General features: G+C 37.8%; 1 protein-coding gene and 2 long non-coding RNA genes across 3 annotated transcripts; 1 reads left to right on the forward strand and 2 right to left on the reverse strand.

The window, feature by feature from the left end:
• Positions 1 to 47: 47 nt before the first annotated feature.
• On the forward strand, positions 48 to 7,115 carry LOC108878588 (uncharacterized). The gene is made up of 4 exons (XR_001960250.2): positions 48 to 1,079; positions 4,797 to 4,858; positions 6,660 to 6,804; positions 6,973 to 7,115. It is a non-coding gene; the product is annotated as an uncharacterized LOC108878588 (long non-coding RNA).
• A 108-nt stretch (positions 7,116 to 7,223) lies between these two features.
• LOC108878587 (uncharacterized) lies at positions 7,224 to 12,111 on the reverse strand. The gene is made up of 4 exons (XR_001960249.2): positions 11,895 to 12,111; positions 8,978 to 9,041; positions 7,713 to 7,871; positions 7,224 to 7,387 (listed from the first exon to the last, which is right to left on the reverse strand). It is a non-coding gene; the product is annotated as an uncharacterized LOC108878587 (long non-coding RNA).
• A 522-nt stretch (positions 12,112 to 12,633) lies between these two features.
• Positions 12,634 to 23,518, reverse strand: me2 (malic enzyme 2, NAD(+)-dependent, mitochondrial). The gene is given in 16 exon segments (XM_018669509.2): positions 12,634 to 15,527; positions 15,877 to 15,975; positions 16,598 to 16,668; positions 16,814 to 16,916; positions 17,075 to 17,217; positions 17,444 to 17,555; positions 17,709 to 17,822; positions 17,970 to 17,996; positions 17,998 to 18,068; positions 18,566 to 18,779; positions 18,958 to 19,119; positions 19,495 to 19,570; positions 19,886 to 20,035; positions 20,168 to 20,301; positions 23,383 to 23,415; positions 23,417 to 23,518. Coding segments are annotated over 16 exon segments (1,752 nt in total). The 5' UTR covers positions 23,498 to 23,518; the 3' UTR covers positions 12,634 to 15,365.
• Positions 23,519 to 24,733: the final 1,215 nt, after the last annotated feature.

Here is a 24,733-nt window from a genome sequence, read left to right on the forward strand (position 1 = left end):
GAGAGTCCTGGTCCTTGCGCGGCTCGTTCATGAGTGCTCTGCTATCGGACTTCATAGATGTATAATAAAACTTCAACAGCACTAGCCTTGCTGTAAACCATGGATGTATTTGTTCGTGACAAAAAAAGCAACCAACGGCGAAGATATGCTCCAAAAACTGAAGCAGTATTAAATGCTAAAATTGTTAATACCATGGTTAATTCGTGTCGACCATTAATTTATTTATGATTTATGTGGAAAACGAGTCATCATTCAGTAGGAAGCTTTAGACTAAAATCACTGGAGTCTAAACTGTGTTTTGGGCAATTTTTGGTGAGAAAGTGATACTTAATGCGATATATAACTACGACTTGGCAGGTAAAGTTATTACTAAGATTTTACAAATATTTTCTAACTTTTTATATTGATAGGCACATTCATATGTCGTCATTCAGAGAAATATGACTTTTCTGGCCTTTTGCTGGTCTTTTGGGAAGTTTTACGAAGATTAAAATAAAAAAAAAAGACTAAAAATAATAATACACATTCAAATAATAATTGACTTTGTTTATAGCTGGAGGTGTCCTGTCAACAATTTTACTGGTATCTCTTTTACAATGGTTGCCTATGGGGAAAATGTTTTGGGCCGCGGGGACTTTTTCATTGCAGTATCGCGAGTGGCCACTGGAAAAAAATGGCTGCAAGGCTGAACGGCGGCACCGTATCCAGTTCTTACAATACATCCATGTCCAAACCTTATCGGTATCCTACCTTCCCCGTGAATGTATTATAAGAGCAATTAGAGGCTATTGCTAGACAGAACAGAACCAGCTGTTCTTTTCTGCCAGTGTTAGCTGGCGTATGTCGTCATTGGCGGCGACGTGTCTCGTCATTGGCCAGTACTTTCCAGAGGCACAGAGAGGCGGAGAAACGAGGTCGGGCAAACTGATTATAAGCAACCTTTGAACCATTGCATCGGTTTGTCAGTACTGTGAGGAAACCTAATTACCGAAGAAGCCTGGAAGCTAAAACAAGCATTGGAGCTGCTTTTTTGTCGAACACGAATGAGACTGGACGCTGAATACACCTGCATTGCAAAGGTAAGGCCGAGGAGCGAACTAGCTAGCAGCTAGCGTTAGCGTTTGCGTTAGCGGTGAGTGTTAGCATTAGCCTTCTCTTTTATACAGACTTTATTTGTCATTAAGATTTACACCGTACATCAGATCACACCAGAACGAGATTCTGTTGTACTGGCTTCGAATAGTGCAGAAGTAGAGAACGCAATCCAGAATCTGTCTTTAAAATCGGTGCATCATTGATCAAGAACAGTGTGACCGGCAATAGCTACCAGACTCCATTGACAAAAACAGTAATTTTAGTTGAGAGCTGAGTAAATCTGTATCTGTTTGTCAGTGTTACAGTGTGACTTTAAATGGTGGAGGGTATCAAAAATAATTGACATGAATAAAAGTACCACAGGGTAACATAACAAACTAATAAATTGAGGGAGCGGCGTTAGTGTGTTCTCATCCGTTAAATTACTGTTTGTCAATGGAGTCTGGTTGAGATGAAAATCTTTGATTCTGATTAATGAAAAGGTGTGTCTCTGTATGAATCCTATTCATAACGTCGTCAGATAATTATAATAACACCCTGAGCCCCTCAGTGACTAAACCAACTACTTTAGTAGATTATTTTGATGTGGACGTATGCACTTTTTTTTTTTTACATTGCAGCAGCTGTTCGCGGTGTCCCAGTACACCGTTCTTGATCAATACTGCACAGATCCCAAAGACTTTTGTCTAGCAATTACTTACACCCAAAACTATCACCCTGATTCAAAAGTAACGGAACTATCCCTTTTAACATAAACATATATTATGTGAAAGTTTGGTTTTACCACTGTTTGATTCACACTCACTCTCACATTAACATTTTGCACGACTCCAACATGTCTAAGCAGTCAGTCATGCTGACTGTTTTAATTGAATTACAGTTATTAGATCATAACGTTTGTGCTTTATTGTCATTTAAATGTCCGCTATTATATGACTATTTAAAACATAAGTCTGCACGTGCGTGGAAGTTCAATTCTACGCACGCGCTGTGGCGCATGTGCAGAACGGATCGTGCTTCCGGGTACGGACCGGGCACTGACAGGAAAAGAACTAGCTCTTGGTAGTCTGTTTAAATCCCTGTTGTAATTGTTTACAGTCATTCTACCGAAATTGTATTCCATCCTGATCATTTTAAGTCAGTTTATAGCATTCCATCATGTCGTTGTCGTCGTTTTGTGTCGATTTGTGGTCATTCTGTATTATACTGCGTCTGTACCTGGCTGCTTTACGCTGAATGTCAGCGTTAGCACTAACAGCGAGCGTTAGCATTAGCCTTATCTTTAAATGATGCCTTTAAGGCTTTTTGAGGCAAGGTAACGGTTTATTAGTCTGTTTGTCTGATCAAATTGTGTCTATTTGTGGTCTTATTGCATCACTTTGCTCTTTACTTGGCTATGTTACATCTATTTCTAGTGCGCTTCTTAGTCTGCTTCTTTGTCTTTTTGTGGTCATTATTACTGGGTCTCCGTATTTCTGTGTCCATTCCTGATCATTTTAGATTTCTTTCAGGCCATTTTTTGTTTCATTATGGTAGTAAAGCATCTAATTGTGATTGTTTTGCATCTTAAGTTTTAGTCTATCGTTTTTGTTTGTAGATTTGTGGCAGTAATCTGTCCATAGCTATCTGTTGACCCACAGTTGTATATATTAGTAATGAGATATTTGTTTGTGGTGTCTTAATACTCTATTGAGCTCAGTTCTATGTTAAATCTGTTAAATTATACATACATAATACATACATATATTAACATAATAAATATGTTAAATTTTAACACTCTGTTCCTCCACAAGTTAGTCAAACATTTTAGTTACTCTGTTGGTGGTTTTTAAGGATGTGATGCTTTTTCTTGTCATATGTGAGAGTTAGCAGCCCATTTTCTGAAACACTCCTCTAATGGGCTGGTTCAGCTATGATGATTAATATCTATTAAGGGTGTGACAATACTCTCAGCTGAGTGAGACAAGAGGATAGACGATGCTGAGTTCACAAGAACAAGACAAGATTTTAACACCATTCAGAAAACTTAAATGATGTAACTGGAAGGATAGTCTTTTGTTTGACTGAAAGTCACAAAATGCAAAACAGTGCATGAGCAATTTGAAATGTTTGTGTATAATAAAATAAAACTACATTTCCCTAGTCATTTATCTTAGTCTTATCTTTTAAGTGCAAACAATAATCAAAGTACAATACTGAGCAAAGAGAGACTTTGCTCAGTATTTATGTTTAGCCATGATATAGAGTTAAGAGATGGTTACAGCTACACAGCTCAGATTAAGATATGGTCTTGGAACTGAGAATGATGTCACCTATGAGTTGATGGCCTCAGGAAACAAGTCCAAAAAGACAGGAAAACATGGTCACATACCTTCAACATACACTGCTTTAAAAATGCATGTTCTGAAAAACACCTTGAAGCTCGGGTGATTTCTTCAGCCACAATAAAACTGGCTTTCACGGCTGCATCATTTTTTGCTGTAACTTTTGCAAACATATTCTGCTGAGACTGCTGGCTGTTTTTAAATTCTTGGACCTTCTGTTGCTCTTCTTGGTGGCTAAGATTAGCATACTTAGCTCCGGTGCTTGGTGTCTAAGTGCTGACGTAAATTGTATTCCTTAGACACTGCCACTGCTTCGTAGCAAAGAAGACATACTGGCTTGTCTTCATTAAGCACAAACATGTATTTGCTTTCCCATCTCTCATTAAATTGCTTTCTTTGCATCAACTTTTTTTCTCCTGGACATTTTGAGACTATTTACTTTCGACATCGACTAAAAAAACACTCTCTGTAGGAAATGGCTAATATTGAGACACTGCCATCCAGTGGCTAGGTGCTTTCATTGCTTAGGAAACAAAATTGTATTCACTGTAATTATGTAAAGTGGCATAGCATTGTATTTTACGATAATCATAGTCTTTGAAAGCTCTCATGGGCCACATAAAATGAAGTCGCGGTCTGGATTTGGCCTGCGGACCTTGAGTTTGACACGCCTGCACTACACTGTATTTTGCACATACAAACAGCACAGCATGTCTGCAGATAAAAACAGTACTATGTGTATTACCGGCTTAATGTGAAACTAATAAGAGAGAGCTGCTATAAACAGTAAAATTAGCAAAGTGTTCACTACTATTGATGTAAGAAACAGTCGTTTTTGATTCTTATGTCAGGATTGGTGGGTTTCTCGGACTTTCCAGGTTAAAAATCAAACTTCATGGGGCGTGACAGTTGACTGGGAACTCATACTTCTAAGTAGAACTGGAACACACCGTAATTTCATTGGTAATGTTAGTTGCAGCTGGATACTGTCTCATGAAGCAGCTTTGCACCTGATGAGAAATATTGTCATTTGTTTGTTTTGGAGTTGATGCTTGATTGAGCACAGTTTGGTGTAAAAGGCTTGAAAACTGCATTTTGACTCTGTGCTTTCCACAATGTGTAAGCTGAGATTACAGTTAGAAATCATTACACCAAAATTTAATTTTTAAAGTCAAAATTATGCTTTTAGATTTTTTTTACATTGCTCTTCTCTTTTATGTCAGTCAAGTATTATTTGTAACTGTCAACACACTAATGTTTGTGTTTTCACTGTCATGTTCTCCTACACTGTGTGGGTTTTAGTGGTAAAAAGTATCCATTACTATTTTGCATTAGTTAGTTAATCAGTGTTTCAAGTGTTGTACTTGTGTTTTCTAGGTCTACTTGTTCAGCTGCTGCAGCTTGGACAGAGACACCAACATCACCTTACAGACCAACAGGTATGTGTCCGAGACATTTACCCACTGTGAAAAATATGTGTTGATGAGCTGAATTATTAATGTCAGCAATCGCTTTCATTTTTTTCATTTAGTGTCACTGGGTAAATCCCAGCTCAAACCTTGGTATTTAATAAATTTAGTATTGAATATAATAACAACTGATTAATCGTGTCTATCAGAAAAAAGTACTCACTGTAATTGCTCAGAAGGTGATGTTTTCAGATGTCTTGTTTCACTTAATCAACAGTATTCACTATTTATCATGTGACAGAAAACTATTAAATTCTCTCCTCTCAACCCTCTGTCTTGAGGCAAATATTTGGCATTCTTAGTTTAAAAAAATATGTATCAGAATAGTTGTGAATGTTTTGTCTGTGGGCAAATCAACTGTAGCTCTCCTCACCTTTTCTCCAAACAATATCAAACACAACAGAAACAAACAAGAGTTTACGTTACCGGCTTTTGGCTGGTATCCTGCACTGTTGTCCGGCAGATAATAATATCACTGGCCAAAGTGTCTGGTTAAAAATATGCTAAACAGTTTGAATAGTCTGTTGTGTGACAAATAAAATTTGTAAACGCTGGTATTTTGCAACCTGGACCTTGCCTGCCCATATAAATTATTGATGGGACAAAAATCTTTGGAATCAGTGCATTATTGATCAAGAACAGTGTACCCAGCAATCACTACCAGACTCCCTTGTCAAAAACCGAGCATAACACAGGAGCTGCTGGAATGCCACTGCCCTGCTCTGGTAGTTATGTAGTAGTAGTATGTGTTACTGTATGACTTTCAGTAGTAGAAGAAGTAATCACATTTACTGAAGTAAATGTGCCACACGTAAACTAGCAAACTAACAGATTGAGGCAGCTGTGTTTCAGCAGCTTCTGTGTTTACCGTTTTTGTCAATGGAGTCTGGTTGAGATAATAAAAAAAAAAAAAAAAAGCGGTGTTTCTGGTGAATAAACAGGCCTATCTCTGTAGGAATCCTATCCATAATGTCATCAGATAATTGTAATAACAATCTGAGCCTGTCAGTGACAAAATGAACCACTTTGGCGAACTACTTTGATGTGGATGTGTGCACCATTTTTTTTACATTGCAGCTGTTAGCGGTGTCCAGGTTCACTCTTCCTGATCAATACTGCACCGATTCCAAAGATGTTTGTCCTCATTAATTATTTACACCCAAAAACGTGATCCAGATTCAAAATAATGGAGCTATCCCTTTTAACATCTAAACTTTTATTATACAAAAGTTTGGTTTTACCCCCGCTTCACTCAGTGCTTCATGCGACTCGGCTCGACTCGTATATTAACATTTAGCATGACTCCAGCATGTCTAAGCAGACATCCCTCAGAGTTCAGTCATGCTGACTACTTTAAATAAATTATATTTGTTGAATCATAACGTTTGTACTTTGTTGTTTAAATGTAAGCTGTTATATGGCTGTTTAAAACATTAGGCCAGAATTCCTGAATATTATGATATTCCTGAATATTATGAATATTATTGACGAACATATTGGCTGTCACAAAAAAGTCTAGTGTAAACTCTGGAACCAACAAATGCTAAATTTGCAAAATGTTCTGGTTCAGTTGTTGTTGGTTCCTCAGGAGGTGATGACAGTCAACTGTTTATTTTCTGAAACAGCCCTCTAATGTTTGTTAAATGCTCTGGTTCAGCTGTAATATTGAATATTATCTGTGTTTTCATGGTTAAACTGTTGATGAGGAATAAGTAGTAGAGTATTGATCATTTTCCTTTGTATGTTTCTCTTTAATTTCCTTTTATCGCAGAGACGGTGTCCACGATCACAGAGACCTCGTCCATGATCAGAGACATTGTCCCTGACTCGTAGAGACCTGTTCAACAATTGACAGAGACTGGGGTCACCGATACGATGGCATTGCCTGTGATCAGAGAGACATCGTCCAAACCTTGGTATTTAATGAATTGTACTGATAATAAGAACTGATTAATCTTGTCTTTTATTATTGTTGTTATTTATTAAATCAGAAAAAAGCGCTAACTGTAATTGCTCAGAGCTTAAGGTGATGTTTTTGTGTATTGATCATTTTCCTTTGTATGATTCTCTGTGATTTCCTCCAGGTGTCATCACTTCGTCCACGACATCGTCCATGATCGGAGAGACATTTTTGAGGATGGAGACAATGTCCATGATCAGAATCAAAAAATGTCATAGTATGGTAAGGCCTTAAAAACTGTGAAAAAATTTCATAAAGGCATAAAAATGTGTTAAAAAATGACAACTTTTAATGTTTTTAGCCTCAATTATACATATTAATTGCAAGCTGCAAGTAGAGAATAGTTGGCATTCCTGCAGTACAAAAATAGAGAAATTTGACACGAAGGTCACAAAACTTTATTGATTCTGTTTTAGACGACATTTAACAAACCAAACCAAAGATAATGTCAGATGTTTGACCACTTGAAGATAAGCTTATTTAAGACTATTAAAGAATTTATTGTCCTCTTCAGGTGATGTGGTCTTCTCTTCCTCCTCCTGCAGAGACAGAATATGTTAAACACCCTTTACTATACTATGACATTTTTATTTCTATATTTCCATAGGATTACTATTACTTCTGCGTTGCTTTAATGTTACATATTACTTCTACATTTACAGATAACTTTTACTGTTGCAAACCACACCTAGTAACAGATGACTATAATATTGGCAATTACTCTTACATTACTTTTATTAATACAGATTACTAATACATTATTCTTATATTGCAAATTATTTATTATTACACTTTTTTGATATACTGAATACTGAACATAAATAATTTAATGTCAGTGCCCCGTAAAGCTGTTTTGTGAATTACCTGGAGGCCTCTGTCCCAGTCTCAAATAATTTCTTCATTGTACAAAGACTCTGTGATCACGGTCATCTCTCTAATCGTGAACAATGTCTCCCTCATCCTCGACAATGTCTCTGTTCGTAGACGACGTCTCAGCAATTGTGGATGATGTCGTGGTGACAGCTGGAGGAAATCAAAGAGAAACATGCAAAGGAAACTGATCAATACACTACTACCTATTCCTCATTGTTTAAAAATGAAACTGCTGACTGTCATCACATCCTGATTATTAATTGTGTGTCTATCAACTAATCACTGAAGCAATCATGTATGTTACTGTGAATTGCACAACAATAATAAACACTATCAGTTAAGTACATTTAAAGTAAAATGCAGAATTTTAACTTGTGTTGGTTAGTATTCAGTAAAATGTCTTGAGTATTTTTTCCACCAGACATTCGTATACAGAATCACTATTTCAAATTGCAACCTCCTTCTTATAAATACATATTTAAAATGACTTTCTTTTGTGTTGTTTTCATTTAATGAATAACAACTAAATTTACAAAGTTCTGCAGCAGCTTATGTGAAAAATATTAATTGTAGAACTGGTCATTATATGCTGTAAAGATATTATTAAAATCACTCTCTGACCAACAGTTAAAAGTAACACACTTAATGAACAATCACTCCAATATTTTATTTGTAGAATTGATATTGTTTTGTATGGTGTAGTCTAGTATGTCTAGTACATACACATAATTAAGAATTTCTAATCATGTACAAATTGAAGTTAAGATATTTTTCAATCCCATTTTGACTGATCCTTAACAATAACAATTGAAGACAGAAAAGTAAGCAGTTGTAGTTCTGATGTGTTTGATATTGTTTGGTGAGAAGGTGAGGAGAGCTATAGTCAATTTGCCCACAGACAAAAACATTGACTTTTCTGATACATAACTATTCTGATACAATGCCAAATATTTGCTTCAAGACAGAGGCTTGAGAGGTGAGAATTTAATAGCTTTCCATGTCATATGATATTATAGTAAATACTGTTGATTAAGCAAAACAAGACATCTGAAAACCTGTCACCTTGAGCTCTGAGCAATTACAGTTAGTACTTTTTTTCTGATTTAATAGACACAATTAATCAGCTCTTACTCATTAAATACAAAGGTTTGAAATGGGATTTATCCAGTGACACAAAAAACTAAAGCGATTTCTGACATGAATAATTAAGCTCATCAACATATTTTTCAGTGTGGGTAAATGATTAGGACACATACCTGTTTGGTTTGTAAGGTGACAGCTGGTGTTTCTGTCCACGCTGCAGCAGCTGAAGAAGTAAACCTGGAAAACACAAGTACAACACTTGAAAAACAAATAATTAATAAAGAATAGTTCACCTCCAAAACAGTGCAGGACAGGGATGGGCAACTTTGATGATAGAGAGGGACACAAAAATTTTATCCTCACTGCCAGAGGGCTGCAACGTGTGATTTACACTAAGTGAAACAACTAATATACATGATTGTAGTGCATTTCTTCTCTGCTAGCGATGACAGTGTTAAATCAGCACTGAGCACATTACCATTTAAGAGATCTTTGAAATAATAACTGCTCTATGTACTAACTGAAGGATGAGAATGAAAATATACAACAGCTAAGGTGTATAAAGCTAGTCTTAGCCAGCTATCTTCGCCCATCTAAGGTGAAAACAGATGAGCAAGAAACACTAAGAGCCCACGTCTTCGTGTTTCGATTGTCCCTTTCTGTGCTACCCAAAAACAACGAAAACGGCTAGCCAAGGCCGGCTTTATTAGTCTTAGTTGGTCAGCACAGTGAAGGACTGAAGCTAGCTTACGGGATTCTGTGCTATCGTTCACTGGGTGACTTCCGGGGCAAAATAAAAATCATTTAACTTAAGACGAAACAGACGGGTTTTTAAGCCCGTAACTGATGTTTCATTTTTCTGTGTTAACATAAAACAAAACAAAAAAAAAAAAATAATACTAGTCATTTTTTGTTTCCGGTATGACAAGAGATCGACATGCACTCAGAGAACCGGCAGATCCAGACAGCTGATTAAAACACTGTGGGATCTGTCCAACAACAGTAGACAACAATAAATACAGATCAATCTTACTTAATGTTGGTTACTTCATTATACCATGTTCTCTTTTTCTCCTCTTTCTTGCTCTCCTTGTCTCAATTGGGTAGCTATTTTGCAACATTGTAATATTGCAGCTGCGGTAATTACTTTCCCGCGGTGGGCCGCCGCTACAAACTGTATATAGGGGAAACATTGCAGATACAAAGTTAGCGTCTTGGTCACAGCTCAGTTATCTCTCTGAAACTGTCAGTCGGTTTTAACTCGTCGTAACACCGCTAGTTTCCACTTTAACTGTGCCCGTTCTCACGACTAACTCTCACCTGATGCGGACAGAATCGGGGCGAGTTACACTGTCTGATTAATCGCTAAATATCTAACTCCACAGTTAGATTTGTGGTTTAGTCATTTTAAAGACTAGATCTGGTTGTAAGATTTACAGCATGTTTCTCTGTTGCTCCTGCAGTGCTCTGCGTGTGAACAGCAGTGAGGCAGCTAAAGGCACACTGACATTCTGTTGTAAAAATAATGGCAGTATTTGCGATTTATTGATATTTGGAATCATCTTGCGGGTCGCAATAAGAAGAATACAACACAGAAAACTTAACACTACAACTTTAACAATCACACTTGCAGTTTTGAGGTGAATAAATTAATTATGTTCCTAGAATATAGCCTTATTGATTTCAGAGAGAAAGGCAAGTTTTGAAATAGTTTTTATAATAATTTCTAACAGGGATCTCAGCTCATACACTGTGACCTAATCTTGAGGCTTAAAACGTGTGGAGGAGTACCGAGTTCAAATCTAGTTTTCATGCTTAACACAAAACTGAGCACACTAAAGTCTCGAGTCACAAAGGCACTTCTCATCAATATTATACAACAGGGGATCAGTGGATGACTATGGACAGATTTGTACCACAAAGCTACAAACACACACAAAACTACAAATAGGCAGAATACCGAGTCGCAAAATGAGATGCTAAACTGCCACACTAAAACACAAAATGGCCCCAAAGAAACGTCAAATGATTTGAGACAGACACAAAAGTACAAAGACACAATACGATGCAAAACAACCACAAAGAAACTGACCATAAGTAGATGTGAAACAGCTAGCTAGAGACTCAAAACGATGCAATACCATCACAAATAGACACACAGGCCGCCATAAAATGCCTGCAAAGTAATGATGAAGAGATGCAGACAGACTTGTAATCTGACAGACTACTAAACAGTTACCACCCTCCACAACTCATGTCAGGGAGCTTTAGTCACAGAAACACAAACACACCTTAACCCACGCAAATAGAAACGACACAAATAGGGAAAAACTCAAAAGGCATAATTTAAAAGTAAGACTAATGCTAACGCTCGGCTGTAATGCTAACTGTTGCCACTAATGCTAACATCCAGCTGTAAAACAGCCAGGTAGAAATGTAAAATTACCACAAATAGCCACAGATCGATGGCAACGACATGATAAACCACCACAAAGTTAAATGATCAGGGTGGAACACAAAATGAAAAAGTTATTATTCCAGGGTGGAATGCAAAATGTTGGTAAAGTTACCACAAACACATACAAATTGGGTTTTACATAGATTGCTATGAGCCCATCTGTTATAACCTCCTGAGACCCGGCCCATTCATTTATGTCCTTTATAATGGACATTTTGTTCACCTTTATCTTTCTTAAGTATTTGGAGTTACCCTTCCAAGCCAAAGATATAATCTGCTCCTTTTTTCTTGTTTTCTAAATTTAGTTCTATTTTCACACAGATATCATCCTGTTGTCCTCTACAATGGACATGCTGTGAAATTAAAATAAAAAATATATTTTAAAAAATTTAAATTGTAAGGTGTTTTTTTTGGCCCAAATAGATAGGAAATCACAAAAAAACAGAAATTGTAAGACACTTTTTTCCCTTGGTTCTCAGGAGGATAATCCGCCCACGTTAGGTGCCTACAACTTATGTCAGGGACGCCTCAGTCACAAAGACACAAACACACTCTCTCCGATCAATGCTAAAGCTAAAGCTTTCCAATAATGCTAATCCTAACGCTAGCCACACAGCCACTGTTTGCCTTACCTTTGCGCCGCAGTTGTTGTTTAGCGTCCAGTCTCACTCGTGTTCGACAAAAAAGCAGCTCCAGAGTTTGTTTTAGCATCTTGACCTCTTCATTAACGACAAAAAATCAGCTCCAGACTTTGTTTTAGCATCAAGAGCTCTTCGGTAACGACGTCCTTTCACAGTACTAGCAAACAGAGGCAATGGTTCAAATTTCGTTTTAATGCCCTCCCGACTTCCTTTCTCCGCCTCTCTGCGCTCCTCAGAAGTTCGTGACCAATGACGAGATACGTCGCAGTCAGTGACGATATACGTCAGCTAGCAATGGCAGAAAAACGCTGATTGGCCGGTCGATTCTGGTCCACCTAGCAACCGCCTCTGATTGGTCTTAAAACACATCCATCATAAAGACGGAGAGAGGTCTTAGATATGTTATGAAATCGGGCGTAGAGCCGTGTTGGTGTACACAATCTAAAGGTGAAACTCCTTCATTTGTGACTGTTTTCTGACAAACTGGACACGAGCCACATGTAATTTGTAATAGCTGAGCTAATGAGCATTCTCCTGTAACATATATGCTGTCTATACTGTAGTAAGTATAGACTGTATATAAGCATACATTGTATATAAAACTTACCAGAGAAACAGGCTGAGTAAACAGTGGCAGCTAGGCTCCGCCAAACCTCATTTGAAAAACACTGATTTTTAGTTTGAATGTGCTTTAGAGAGAAATTTTCACTTTACAAAATTAAACCAAGTGTTACAGTGTAAAATAGGTTTTATTCTGCACTTTAATATCACTGACGCAGCACAAACATTCTGTTCTTTGCATACGTATGGTAAGGCAATATTACTGTGTAACAAAAATAAACAACCACAAAGGACACCACACTACATGAATACACATGTCAGTGAAATATGGAGGAAATTTTCCTCATGGGGATGATAGGAATCACATGAGCAAACCAGTCACTAAATGCAACACAGTAAAAACTCATACTGGACAATTAATTCATGTACAACAAATGGGTAGACACAAGACAACACTTGATGGGTTTTAACTTTTTCTAATGTTTCTAATATATATATATATATATATATATATATATATATATATATATATATATATATAGTTTCTTTTAAATAAAACTATTTCCAAAGTAATGAGGGGAGAAAAAACTGCCTTTAACAACCCATTAAGTGTTCACAACCAGAAGCTGCACAGTCTATCAGAAAAAAGCTGCACATTGAACACTACACAATTCCTTTATTTTGTACAAAACAAATAGCAATTTTTATATTCATAGTGCTGTTGGGTTGTTTCTCAGCTCTGCCAGCAGCATGTTGCAAAATATACACTGTGGAACATGGAGTGCCTTTAAACAGACACAAAACATTGTGCAGGCACTTCAGTTCAGGTGGTCAGAAGGTCCTAAAACAATATCCTGAGGTTTAAACTTACACAGTGACCTAGTAAATATATTTTAACATATCAAAGATACTATCAATGCCCAGTGTGTAGAAATGACATAGACTAATGAATCTTAATGTAACCTGTAGCTTCAATGGAAAAATGCTTCTCTAATGACACTTAAGATAGTTAAAACTGGCTTGTTAGCATTACTCGGTTTCTTCATCACAAATATTGCCAGTAATAATCTCTTTTACCCTTAAGTGTCAAAAGCTCTCCACTGAAAGTGTCACTAAGCATCTTTTTCAGAAGGAAGTGAGAATGAAACCCATATTAAAAGGTCAAAATGTCAAGATGTCTGTGACCTTTCCTGGCAGGGCTGGGTTACAACTTCTTCTAGATCATGGCAAATCACAACAGCAAGGCCTAGGCTGCAAGTGTGATGTTTTGTTGAATATGTTCCATGGAGCGAAACCCACACACCAACCTGCTAACACACATGGACGTATTTAGCACAATTTTATAGATAGTCTCTCAGCGGACAGTCTTCCTACAAAAGTGCATGTACAGTAAATAAAATATTAGTAAAGTATAAAATAACTTTTATCCAATTATTTGATACTGCACGCTGTATTTTAAATATTCAGGCTATAGATTATAGTAATTTGTATATCAAGCTTAAGCAAAAGTATTAATTTTATGGAATAGATTCTTCATACCACTACTCATTAAAGGAGTGTTGATGAATTGGCAAAACATCTAAATACCCCTCCCCCCTCCCCAACTAAAACAAAAATAAATTCTGAGAGATAAATATAATATGTCAAGCACATTTGAACAAATGGACATTGGATATGTTGTCAAGCTGCAAAATTCCTTGACTGTTCTTAAGATATAAATTTAATCTAATTTCCCTTCATAAAATCTCATCATTTTCCATTAAAGGAAATATCTCAAATACTCACTTCATTTCTCCCCTGAGTTACATTGTTCTTCGCTCTCTTTTTCGCCTAGTTTGCACATTACCACTGCTCAGCAATGCGGCCCAATACAAACATTGGTTAAAAAAACGTCAATAATATGTTTTACACGGGGCATTGGCTGTTCAGTGAAAACACCAGAGGTCCAGTTGATGTGGAAAAAAAAATGCAGGGTAGAAACTCATACTCATACATGTTAAAAACTGTGCATAACGTTTGGGAATCTCTAGGTAGCCATATAGCCAGAATAGTACTAAGTGGACTAAAAAATAAAGACTGGAGGTTTTTCAGTGGTACAAAATACTAACATGTTTGCATCAGGAGTGTACACAACAAAAATAAATAATAAAATTTGAGCATACATTGACTATGGAGTGAAAAACTACCTCAAAATAGGTGAAAACAATAATGGTATTGTACAGGGCATTCCTTAACAAAGGAAAACTTATTCTTAGGCAATTTCTGACTATAAAGATATTGGATGAGGATACAAACACAAAACAAATCATAAGAGCCATCTATACTATCTTGTAAAAATCAATTGTAACCCTCTGCAGTGGTACAGTTACAGTGTTTACCTAGTGTTTGAGTTTTGGTATTTCTATTTGCTAGAGTGAATGCCAATCACAAAGACAAATTTCTAGGAGTAATTATCTGTAATTCACCACATTCTGATATTATTTTTGTCATTTAATTTTCAGAGCAGAGCATAGGTATAAATGGATCTCAACAATGAACCTAGATTGCCTTTTTCCACCACCAGGTGGCCCTCTAGTTCTGTGCAAGTTTACATGTGATGCAAAGAAGATTTTTTAAAAACAGTGATGTGAAGAGAGAATGGTTGTTCCAATTCAAATGTCCTTATCTTTCCAAGAACCACCTTCCACTCTACCTTTTCACAGATCTAATAAGACGGGGTTTGTACAAATGCAGTGGCATGGAAGCAGTAAGGGACAACTAGTGCCTTTTTTCCCCCCAAAAGCCATGATTGCACTAAGGTAGCTATGATCGTCTCAAAAGATCTGTAATTAAGAGTAAAATGGAAAACAAAGGAAGAAAGTGACATTATGACATGGTAAACAGTGAGGGTTTGTTCTATTTCTAGTTAGTCTTGGGGCTGAAGCTGACACCTGGCCAGTCATACGTATCTGGCAGAAAGGAGTCGTAGTTGGTGTTCCAGACAGTAGCACGTATGAAGCCGTTCTTGTCCACAGGCTCAGGGTAGCGGAATGCCATGCCTTTAGCATATACATACTCCATCACCTGTAATGAAAAAGAGTTAGCATTGACCAATACTGAGAGGCAGATACAAGTAGAAAAGACAGATGCAAGTAGTACACAAATGCAACGACAACCAAATCTGACTGATCAGCAGTGCTATGTCATCAAAATGTTGTCTTGAGAAGTTGTTAAAAGCTGACTAGCTTAATGTTATGGCTTACTAAATTTGTCAGGCTGTGGTGGAACAGGGTCATGGATTTGGAAAATAGATGACAGAAGAGGTGAAATTTAGAGAGGAACACTTTGGTTTGGATTAACAGTTTTATCAGTAACCAAAGTTGGAGCCTTTAGTCTTGCGAGCTAGATAAATTATGGTTTTCAAGAGGCTTACCTTGACAGCCATCTGGACAGAGACCTCTCTGATGTTGGAAAGAGGAGGATACAGTCTTCCTTCTTCAAGCTCTTTATCTGTCAGTTGCTCTGCAAGGGTCTGGAAGGAGTATAAAATACTTTTAGGCTGAGGATGAATTTCAATGGTCCAAGCAAGACAGAAATGACAACTACTACTATTACTTATCCTACTTATCGTATTGCTCTGTTGTTTGCCAACCACACCAGTGTATAGTCATAAACATATTATGTGTTTTTGAAACATGAGATAAAATAGGGATAATAAAATTAAAAAAAAAAAAAAGAATTGTTAGGTCAAGTAAAAGAGATGACCAGATCACTATTACATATATCAACGCTATGCAAATGATAGTGTCTTCAGTATTAAACAGGGTGCTGACAAGAAAGCATCTTGTGATCTTCATCATTGATTTAACTGATTAGTGTTTCTATGAGGTCAAGCTCAGGTCAGCAACAGAGGGAAGAACACAGATGGAAAAAGTGCAAAGCAGGATCAGCCTTTTAAAAGCTTCTCATCTGTTAGCTGTTAGCTGTTATGCCAGAGTCTAGAAAGAGAGGGAACAGGAGACATCGAAGGGTTAAAGAGGGTTTTAGGTAAGCATACAGAGAATATGCATACAAGACAGAGTCAGCAAGAAAATGCAGAATGGGGTGAGGAAGTTTAAAGATGAGATGGAGGAATACTTAGAGCTACTTCAGACCTTGGCAGCCTCTAGGAATACTGTGTCACTGATGTGTCTCACTCCACTCAGGACGACAGCCAGGGCCACACCTGCGATGTTCATACAGCATAGGTTATTACAACAGACTGCATGTAGTTTGTCATCCAATAATATTTACCCACAGTGTGATCACTTTGCGATTGTTTTGTTACTTCTTAACACTAGAGACTGTTGAAAGTCATCATATCGCTTCACCTGGGAAGATGTAGGCATTGTTCCCTTGTCCAGGAGTAAAGACGCGGCCATCACTCAGAGTCACAGGGCCAAATGGACTGCCACTGGCAAAAAGACACCTACCCTGTGGAAGACAGAAAACAAAGTAGAAGAGTGATGATGGGAACAAAGGAAAGAATAAAAAGAGAAATAGTGAGTTGACAGCATAGGGACTCTTAATGCTTTATGAGTTAGACAAACAGAAAGACAGAAAGGGCAAAAGGGGCAAAAAGAACTGTGTACATCAGTGAGTGTGTAGGCATCCTCTGCTGTGCACTCCGCTTTAGTGGTTGGGTTACTCAGGGCAAAGATGATCGGTCGTTCGTTCAGGGTTCCCATGGCCTTGATGACATCATGGTTGAAAAGACGTCCAGCTCCTGCCACACCTGAAAGTGGGTAAGAGAAACAACAGATGCACTTTTAATCTACTATTAAAGCAAATGTGTAGTATGATAAGGGATAATGAGCCCAAAATCACAACAATTAATCACTGTCTGATTCAATACTCTATTCTACAATAGATTCAGTTAAAAAAAAAAAAAAAAATCACACTGCAAACTGTACTGAGAGGCTTTGAAGTTAAATGTATGTAGAAAATAAGAAGTTCCTTACCAATGATAGCTGTAGGTTTAATGGTGTTGACAGCATCTAGGAAGCTCTGTACAGTCCCTGGACTGTCGTGGACAAATGCCTCCTGATTAGTGTCGGTTTCCTGCGGTCTGCCCTTGAGTCACATACAGTACATTGATAGCAACAGTAACTCAATAATATTGTTAAACCACTGTTCATCAATTAAAAAAACGGTGAGGCAGACGGGAAGTCACACAGACATCTAATGTATGTTGTAGTCATCAACGTCTGTGTTACAAACACTAACCTTTACTAATAAGCCATGTTTATCATACATCCAGATTTTTTTTCTGGCCTCAGCTTGGCTCATCCCAGTCTCCATCATGGCCATGACAATAAGATTAGCAATACCAAGGGCAGCCTATGGAGAAAATAACCTTATTAAGTTAAACATTCTCAGTGTTTAGGCAGCGTTTCCACAGCAGAACTTTAACCCTTTTTAAAATTAGAGAACAAAATTCTCCAAGAGAACTTGCATTCGCTGATTAATCATTGAATGTTAGTTTACCTCTCCAGCTCCCAGGAAAAGCACCCTGGTGTTCAGTGATGGGTTTGCCAACAGCTCTCTGAGCTGCTAACAGACCAGCAAGGGCTACAGACGCAGTACCTGGACGTATGCAGAAGAACAGAACAGTAAACAGTAAAGTCTCTGCCCTGAGGAGAACAGATTTGCTACTATTTTTTTAAATGCATAGATAATATTACTATAATATCACTGTGTTTCAGCACCCAATTCGCAAACACAACAAATGGTCCCGGCTTGCAACTGCTTTACTTTCCAGCAGTAATATGTTCACTGGAATGGATTATTTAAGCAAGTTTTCAAGTTTCGACAATTTCATTTTCAGGACTGACACATACAGTACCTCTCGTATGATCCCTTAAGCAAAACCACCAGAGCTGTACTAAACTTAATTCAAGTGTTGATTTTCACTGTACAGATACACTGGGATTCAGAAAGCAGGTATTCAGTCAGTTGCAGAGATAAATGTTAGAAAATAAACGTAAATAAAGACGAGTGAAAGAGTGAAATCATCTATCCAACACACACTTGACATATTACAAAGTACAATTGCAAATCTGTGTGAGGGCTAATATATGAACCTTGGATATCGTCATTGAAGGTACAGTATTTCTCCCTGTACTTCCTGAGGAAGCGGAAGGCATTGTGGTTCCCAAAGTCCTCAAATTGGATCAGTGTATCCTGTCCATATTTCTCCACCACAGCTTCCATGAACTCATCAATCAGATCATCATATGCCTGAGAGCGATCTCGCTTCTGGTACAGGCCCATGTACAGTGGATCCTTGAGGAGAGTCTGATGGGAGGACAAGGACAATCAGAAAAGAAGGATAAATAGATTTCCTATTTTTTCATCTCTCACTGTAGCATTTACACACACACACACACACACACACACACACACACACACACACACACAGAAACACACACACACACACAAGAGTAAAGAGAAAAACAACACATAGCCTTCCTACCTCATTGTCTGTGCCAACATCTATCACCACAGGCAGACATTTTTCAGGTCTAATGCCGGCACAGGCAGTGTACAGGCAAAGTTTTCCGACAGGGATGCCCATTCCATAAACGCCCAGGTCTCCTAATCCTAAAATGCGCTCTCCATCAGTTACTACTACTGCCTACAGACAGAGACAGCGAGAGGGAAACAAGTACTTCAGTCAGCAAAATTGCAAATTAACATTTTACAAGCACACAGCTGCAGTTAGCAGTACAAAACTGGACCTTAGCCAGGCAAATGTACAAATTGTGGATGGTAATGGGTCACTTTACAAGACTTCCCTAGACTTTCTGTGATATTAATAACTCTGATTTCTATCTATTCATACTTTTATTGCCACAATGGCCATAAATGACCTGCTCAACATTCACAGTTCATTTCTTCATTCTCAGTCTATAGTTTGAAGAGGGATGAATGGTTCAAGGAGTTTCTTTTGCACTATAATATAGACATTAGCTGAAAAGGTGTTACTTTGATGAGGTTTTCAGGCACTCACTGCAACATTAGTCTCTGGCCAGTTGTCTAGGATGGAGCGGATGTGTCCTTTGTCCCGAATGGAGATGAACAAGCCTCTGGTGAGAGAACCAAGATGGTAGTTGACTACTTTAACGCGCATGTTAAGAATCCCAATGACAATGAAATGGGAAAACAAAATATACACCTCCATGACAACAACTAAACATTATTTTAGTCAAAGTCAGAAGAATCCTTTAAATATTTCCTGGTTCACCACTTTTATGGAACTTGAGAACAGGAGGGAAAATTCTGTGCACATCAGGCCAAGCAGGTGACAACGATAGACTACAGGCAATATTTTGTTGCTATTCATATTGAACTACGAGCAAAAAAGTCCCTGCAGTTGATTCTTTTAATTTAATTTTACTTACTTGGGTCTTCTAAAGATATGTCCATATTGCGTGCAGGCAAGGCCTACAGTGGGAGTGTAGACTATTGGCATCAGTTCCTCTATATCTTCCATCAACACCCTATAAAAAAGCCTCTCATTCCTTTCCTGGATGCCCATCAAGTAGATGTACCTGTATGGAAAAAGACAAAAAGTTAGGAAAAATTAAGCCGTATACAGGGAGACATTTAAAATGGATATATTACTAAAAAAAGCAATACAAGTAAGGTGCATTTTGTCATCCTCTAGCAAAATATGCCTTTACTTCTCTAGTGGATCAGTCATTTTCTTGAGATTTTTCTGAAAGCGCATGGCCTGAATGTCCTGAGTCTCCACTTTGGGGGGCAACAGACCATGTATCCCCAAAATCTGTCGCTCCTGTAGAGAGAAGGCCATGCCCTGGGGAGAAACACACACACACACACACACACACAGAGAGAGGAATGAGTGGGGAAACAACGAGAATGTATGTATCTACTACTCATTGCCAGAGAATGATCTGAAGTCAAGTTACCTAAAGTGACTTTGGAGTGTTTTAAAATGAATAACTGGTTTTGCATGTACAGAGAGGCTGTGTTTTCACAAAAATGTAGTGTGTAGATGTAGATGTAGTGTTTGTCACCAGAGGGTGCATTTTACTACCTATGAGCCATTGGACAGAGTTGACCTATTGACTCTTAAAAGGAGAAAGTAACAGCTGAGTGAAAAGAGGGAGGCCTTTTGCAGCAGGGGAAAGGAAAAAAAGGTGAGAGAGGGGAGTATTCTTAAAGAAGCCAATGAAGAGCACTCTAAGCCAAAACACCCATTTATAAAAGAGAGGATGGGGGAGTTGAGAGAAGGGTACAAAGTGTTTTCATGTCCCTGCAGTGTATGAGAGCATGTATGTGTATGGCAGTGTACAAGCCCAGGCCTGAATGATATATGGGTGTAACACATGGAAGCCATCATGTATGGGCCAGGGGAAGAGGCTGATTATGTGTTGAAAGTGCTCAAAGCTGGAGGCTCCCCTGGCAAAATGCTGAGTCATGCTGATGGAGCATTTCATTTCACTCAGGTCTAGTACTCAATTCCTCTCAACATCATGCAACAGATTACTTTTAATCATTCATTTTCAGTGCTTTGAATGATTCAAACGGGTCTGAAAAAAGTAGCCTAATCTATAAAATATAATGTATATCCTGCCTGAAAAAATGATATTTTTACTGTTTGTATGTGTATGTCTTAATATATATATAGCCGCATATCCTATTATTTGTCTATGTACTTCTGTATGTTGAATGTGAAATGAAACACTTTTGATAAGGCTTAAGTGTACATTGGCCACCACTGATTTGAGTTAGCTTTCTTTCTTTATGTTTGTTTATGTGTTGATTAAATTGCCCAAAATAGATCATCCTTCCTGTTAACAAATTTTACCAAAGTTATTTCATGTGTTTTGAGTCTACAGATGGTGAAAATGAGAGTCATGATGATGCAGTCTGCTGATACAAGTCACCTCTGCTCTGGCAAATATAGTTGTGCTCTGAGTAACTGGAATGCTGCTGTTTTTGTCTTCACTATTTTGGCTCCATGCAGTTTTTAAAGTGATTTTAGATGGAGGACACAGTGACTTTTAAGGCTAGAAGAACTTCAAGAGCTCAACTGCCCTCTAAGTACATGTCACAACCAGACAGCAAAACTGCTCACAAAGGAAAAGTATTAAAAAGCCTGTGACCTTTAAACCTCTTCTCTAAGCTGTTTCACACTTGACATGGTTATGATAAGTAATGAGTTTCTGAACTAGATAAGATGAACACAGTGAGGATTTAGGCAATGTGAATATTGTTGTTGTGCATACAGTATATCTAGAGGATCATTTGCTGGTTAGCCTGTGACCGGTTTACATGTAGGATGGCATGTCTATATTTAGACGTCAAGTCTCATCTAAGTTTAGCAAAACCTACAGGCATCCATAGGCTCCTGTTACAAATGTCATTTGTAACTTTTAGAAGTGAAAAAACTTGACAAGAAACCCCTTCCAGCCAAACAATACACAGCATCAATCAACAATGTCAAATGCAAGATACCATATATATTATACTATACCATATATATTATACTCATGTATAATGGGTATTAAATACACATTACAAAGTAAGTTACACTGGCTGAAAAATCATGTATTTTGTCACTTGTTACACCTTGCTACAGTAATGCAGAAGTGACAGCACTATTGGGTATGGTTACAGGTGCATGGTGTTGCAAATAGACAGACTGGCAATTATTTAACAAACATTTCTGAACACACCCGATAGTGATGCTAGGTATGGTCAGAAACCCAACAGACTTTTGCTCTTCAGCTTTCTGTCAAGTTCACAAGTTCAACAGTTCCATGCAAAATGACAAAACATTACCACCCAAGCTTTAGGAAGCAGATTATGTCATTTGGGAGGCAAAGGGTTCAGAAAAAGGAAAAAAAAAACTCATGGTAGGTTCTTGTCAGTAATTATGGCATTAGTCAAAACTTTTTTTTTTAATCCTGCTTGTAGTGCATAAAAAATGACATATGACATACATAAGTGCAGCTACTTTGGATAGATTAAAATGACACAATGAATTTGTTAAGCTTCCTATAAGCCTGAAACCCATCCCCTTAAGGTCTCAATTTAAACCAAGTTTTAGAAGTAATGCCAAGCCAGACAGTGGAGGAAAATAAACAGCAGCCACTGGCAAGCTGCTAGAAAACCTTTGGCTCTGACAACATGTTTTTCTCGTTTCTAGTTTTTGAATGGTACCAATGACTGGCCTGCGGATAGGATTAACTGATGCATCTACTGACTGCTCTTTATAATACCATGTTGTTCATACTGTAATAATTCACACTGTCCTGTGTAACTACATGTGCTTGCATCATGGCCTAACATTTTTAAAGTTACTGTATATTTGGTGATCATTACATGTGAATGCTGACATAGAAAAAGCACTCTCATAAAAAGACAGTCTGCAAACATATCAGAGTCAATTCCTATCCCCCACACTACAACACACCTCTCTGCTATTCTTATCCTGGAGTATATACAGAGATATTGACACCTCCTTGGAGATAGTGGAGTGTCAGGGGATTAAAGAATGGAGAAGCATGTGTATTTGTGGCCTCAACAGTTAAGGGAAAGATATGAGGAAAACTAACCATTATTAACAGCCAAATCCTTGGTCAAAAGGAGGAGTTTATAAATGTACAGTATTTTTATTTTTTCTATTTTATTTACCTCTAGTTTATGAATAGACATTTTACATTATATATGCTTCAGTTATGACTTGGCAGTCAATTATTTTCCACCCACATGCACAAAAACCTTATACCAATTAGGCTTCTTCATAACATGACATAATTGGCTACCACAAATGGGCTGACACGCTGCAATACATGTTAATAAAGCTGCCATCTGTTTAACCATCGTGTCTGTTGAAATGCTGACACATTTTCAGTAATCCACTCACTTTGTTGGTACGAGGGTTGAGCATGAGGGGCTTTGCCCTTCTCTTTGGTATGTGCCCATCTGCAAACAGAGACACAGGGCCTCAGGGACCACGTTGTCCTCAACCTGGACAACATGATGGACAGTCACTGATAGAAAGCTGCAGAGAAAAGAAAAAGAAAGAGTTAAAAACTTAACTACAATTAGTTTATTTCCACTTTCACTTTACTGTTTGGTAGGACTATTATGGAGAGTTGAAAAGTCAGCTCTAGTGAAAAGCTGTTATGGGATTATATTGGCAGAGTAAATATAATAACTGTAAAACAAATATTTTACTACTATCTACTAAAGTTGGCTTGGCATGAGATTCAAAGATAAGAAATCCACTCATGTCAACTTGAATGTTTATGGTGTGAAACTCTTACAGGCTTTTAGACTTACTGCTTGTGATCTTAAGTGCACTGCTACCATGACCTTTACGCATGACATCATCACACCGTTATCACACCTTGGTACAATATTAAGCCATCAGCAATGAAGACCTTCGGCCTACCGACACACACTTGGCATACACGGACAGTCCCACAGTCAAGGATTACAAATGGTGACAGCAGTGGCTAGTCATTAATCTGGATGAGGACAGAAGTGATTTAGTGCGTGATCTGAGAAAGAAAGCTTTGAAAGATTGTCATAATCCTTTTTTGCAGTGAGCTCCACATGAGGACACAGAACGAGGAAAATCATGGTGACATATAGGAAAGATGGGAGACACAGGCGGATAACAATCACAGAAATCATTGTGGCACTTCAATATCTGCATCTACAGAAAAAACCTGAAGGGAATTTTTTTCTGCTATTTTGACTATTTGGCGAATGAACGGTATAAAACAAGCTCATGTACAAATACAGAATGGTACAAATACACAAAATGGTATCTGACGTTGTAATTTTCCTAAAATGATGCTAAATCAATAAGCAAACGTTACTCCATGCTCACTTCACACAAGGGCCCCTATCCTACTTTCGGCTGCTGATGGTGGCCTGGAATAGTATCGTCATTGTAAGAGCTATGTCATGCATGTGACCTGGGATTCGCGGCTGTATTGTCTTGTGCTGTGCTGTGGAAGGTGCAGAAAGACGCCACTTACAGCTTCTCTAATGCACATTTGTAAGTTACAGACAATTAAGAGTAGCTTTATTTTCCCTGGTGATAGCTATTGTAGCAAAACGTCATCCCTGACTACGAAACTAGAAAGTGCTGCCTTTCCATTGAACTTGTAGAATCAATGAACTGAAAGAACTACTTTATAACTACTTTATACTGCCACATAATACAGTCTTATACTTTAAATATTAATATGATGTTACAAAAA

This window comes from Lates calcarifer, linkage group LG13, assembly GCF_001640805.2.
Source record: "Lates calcarifer isolate ASB-BC8 linkage group LG13, TLL_Latcal_v3, whole genome shotgun sequence".
Taxonomy (NCBI): Eukaryota; Metazoa; Chordata; class Actinopteri; family Centropomidae; genus Lates; species Lates calcarifer.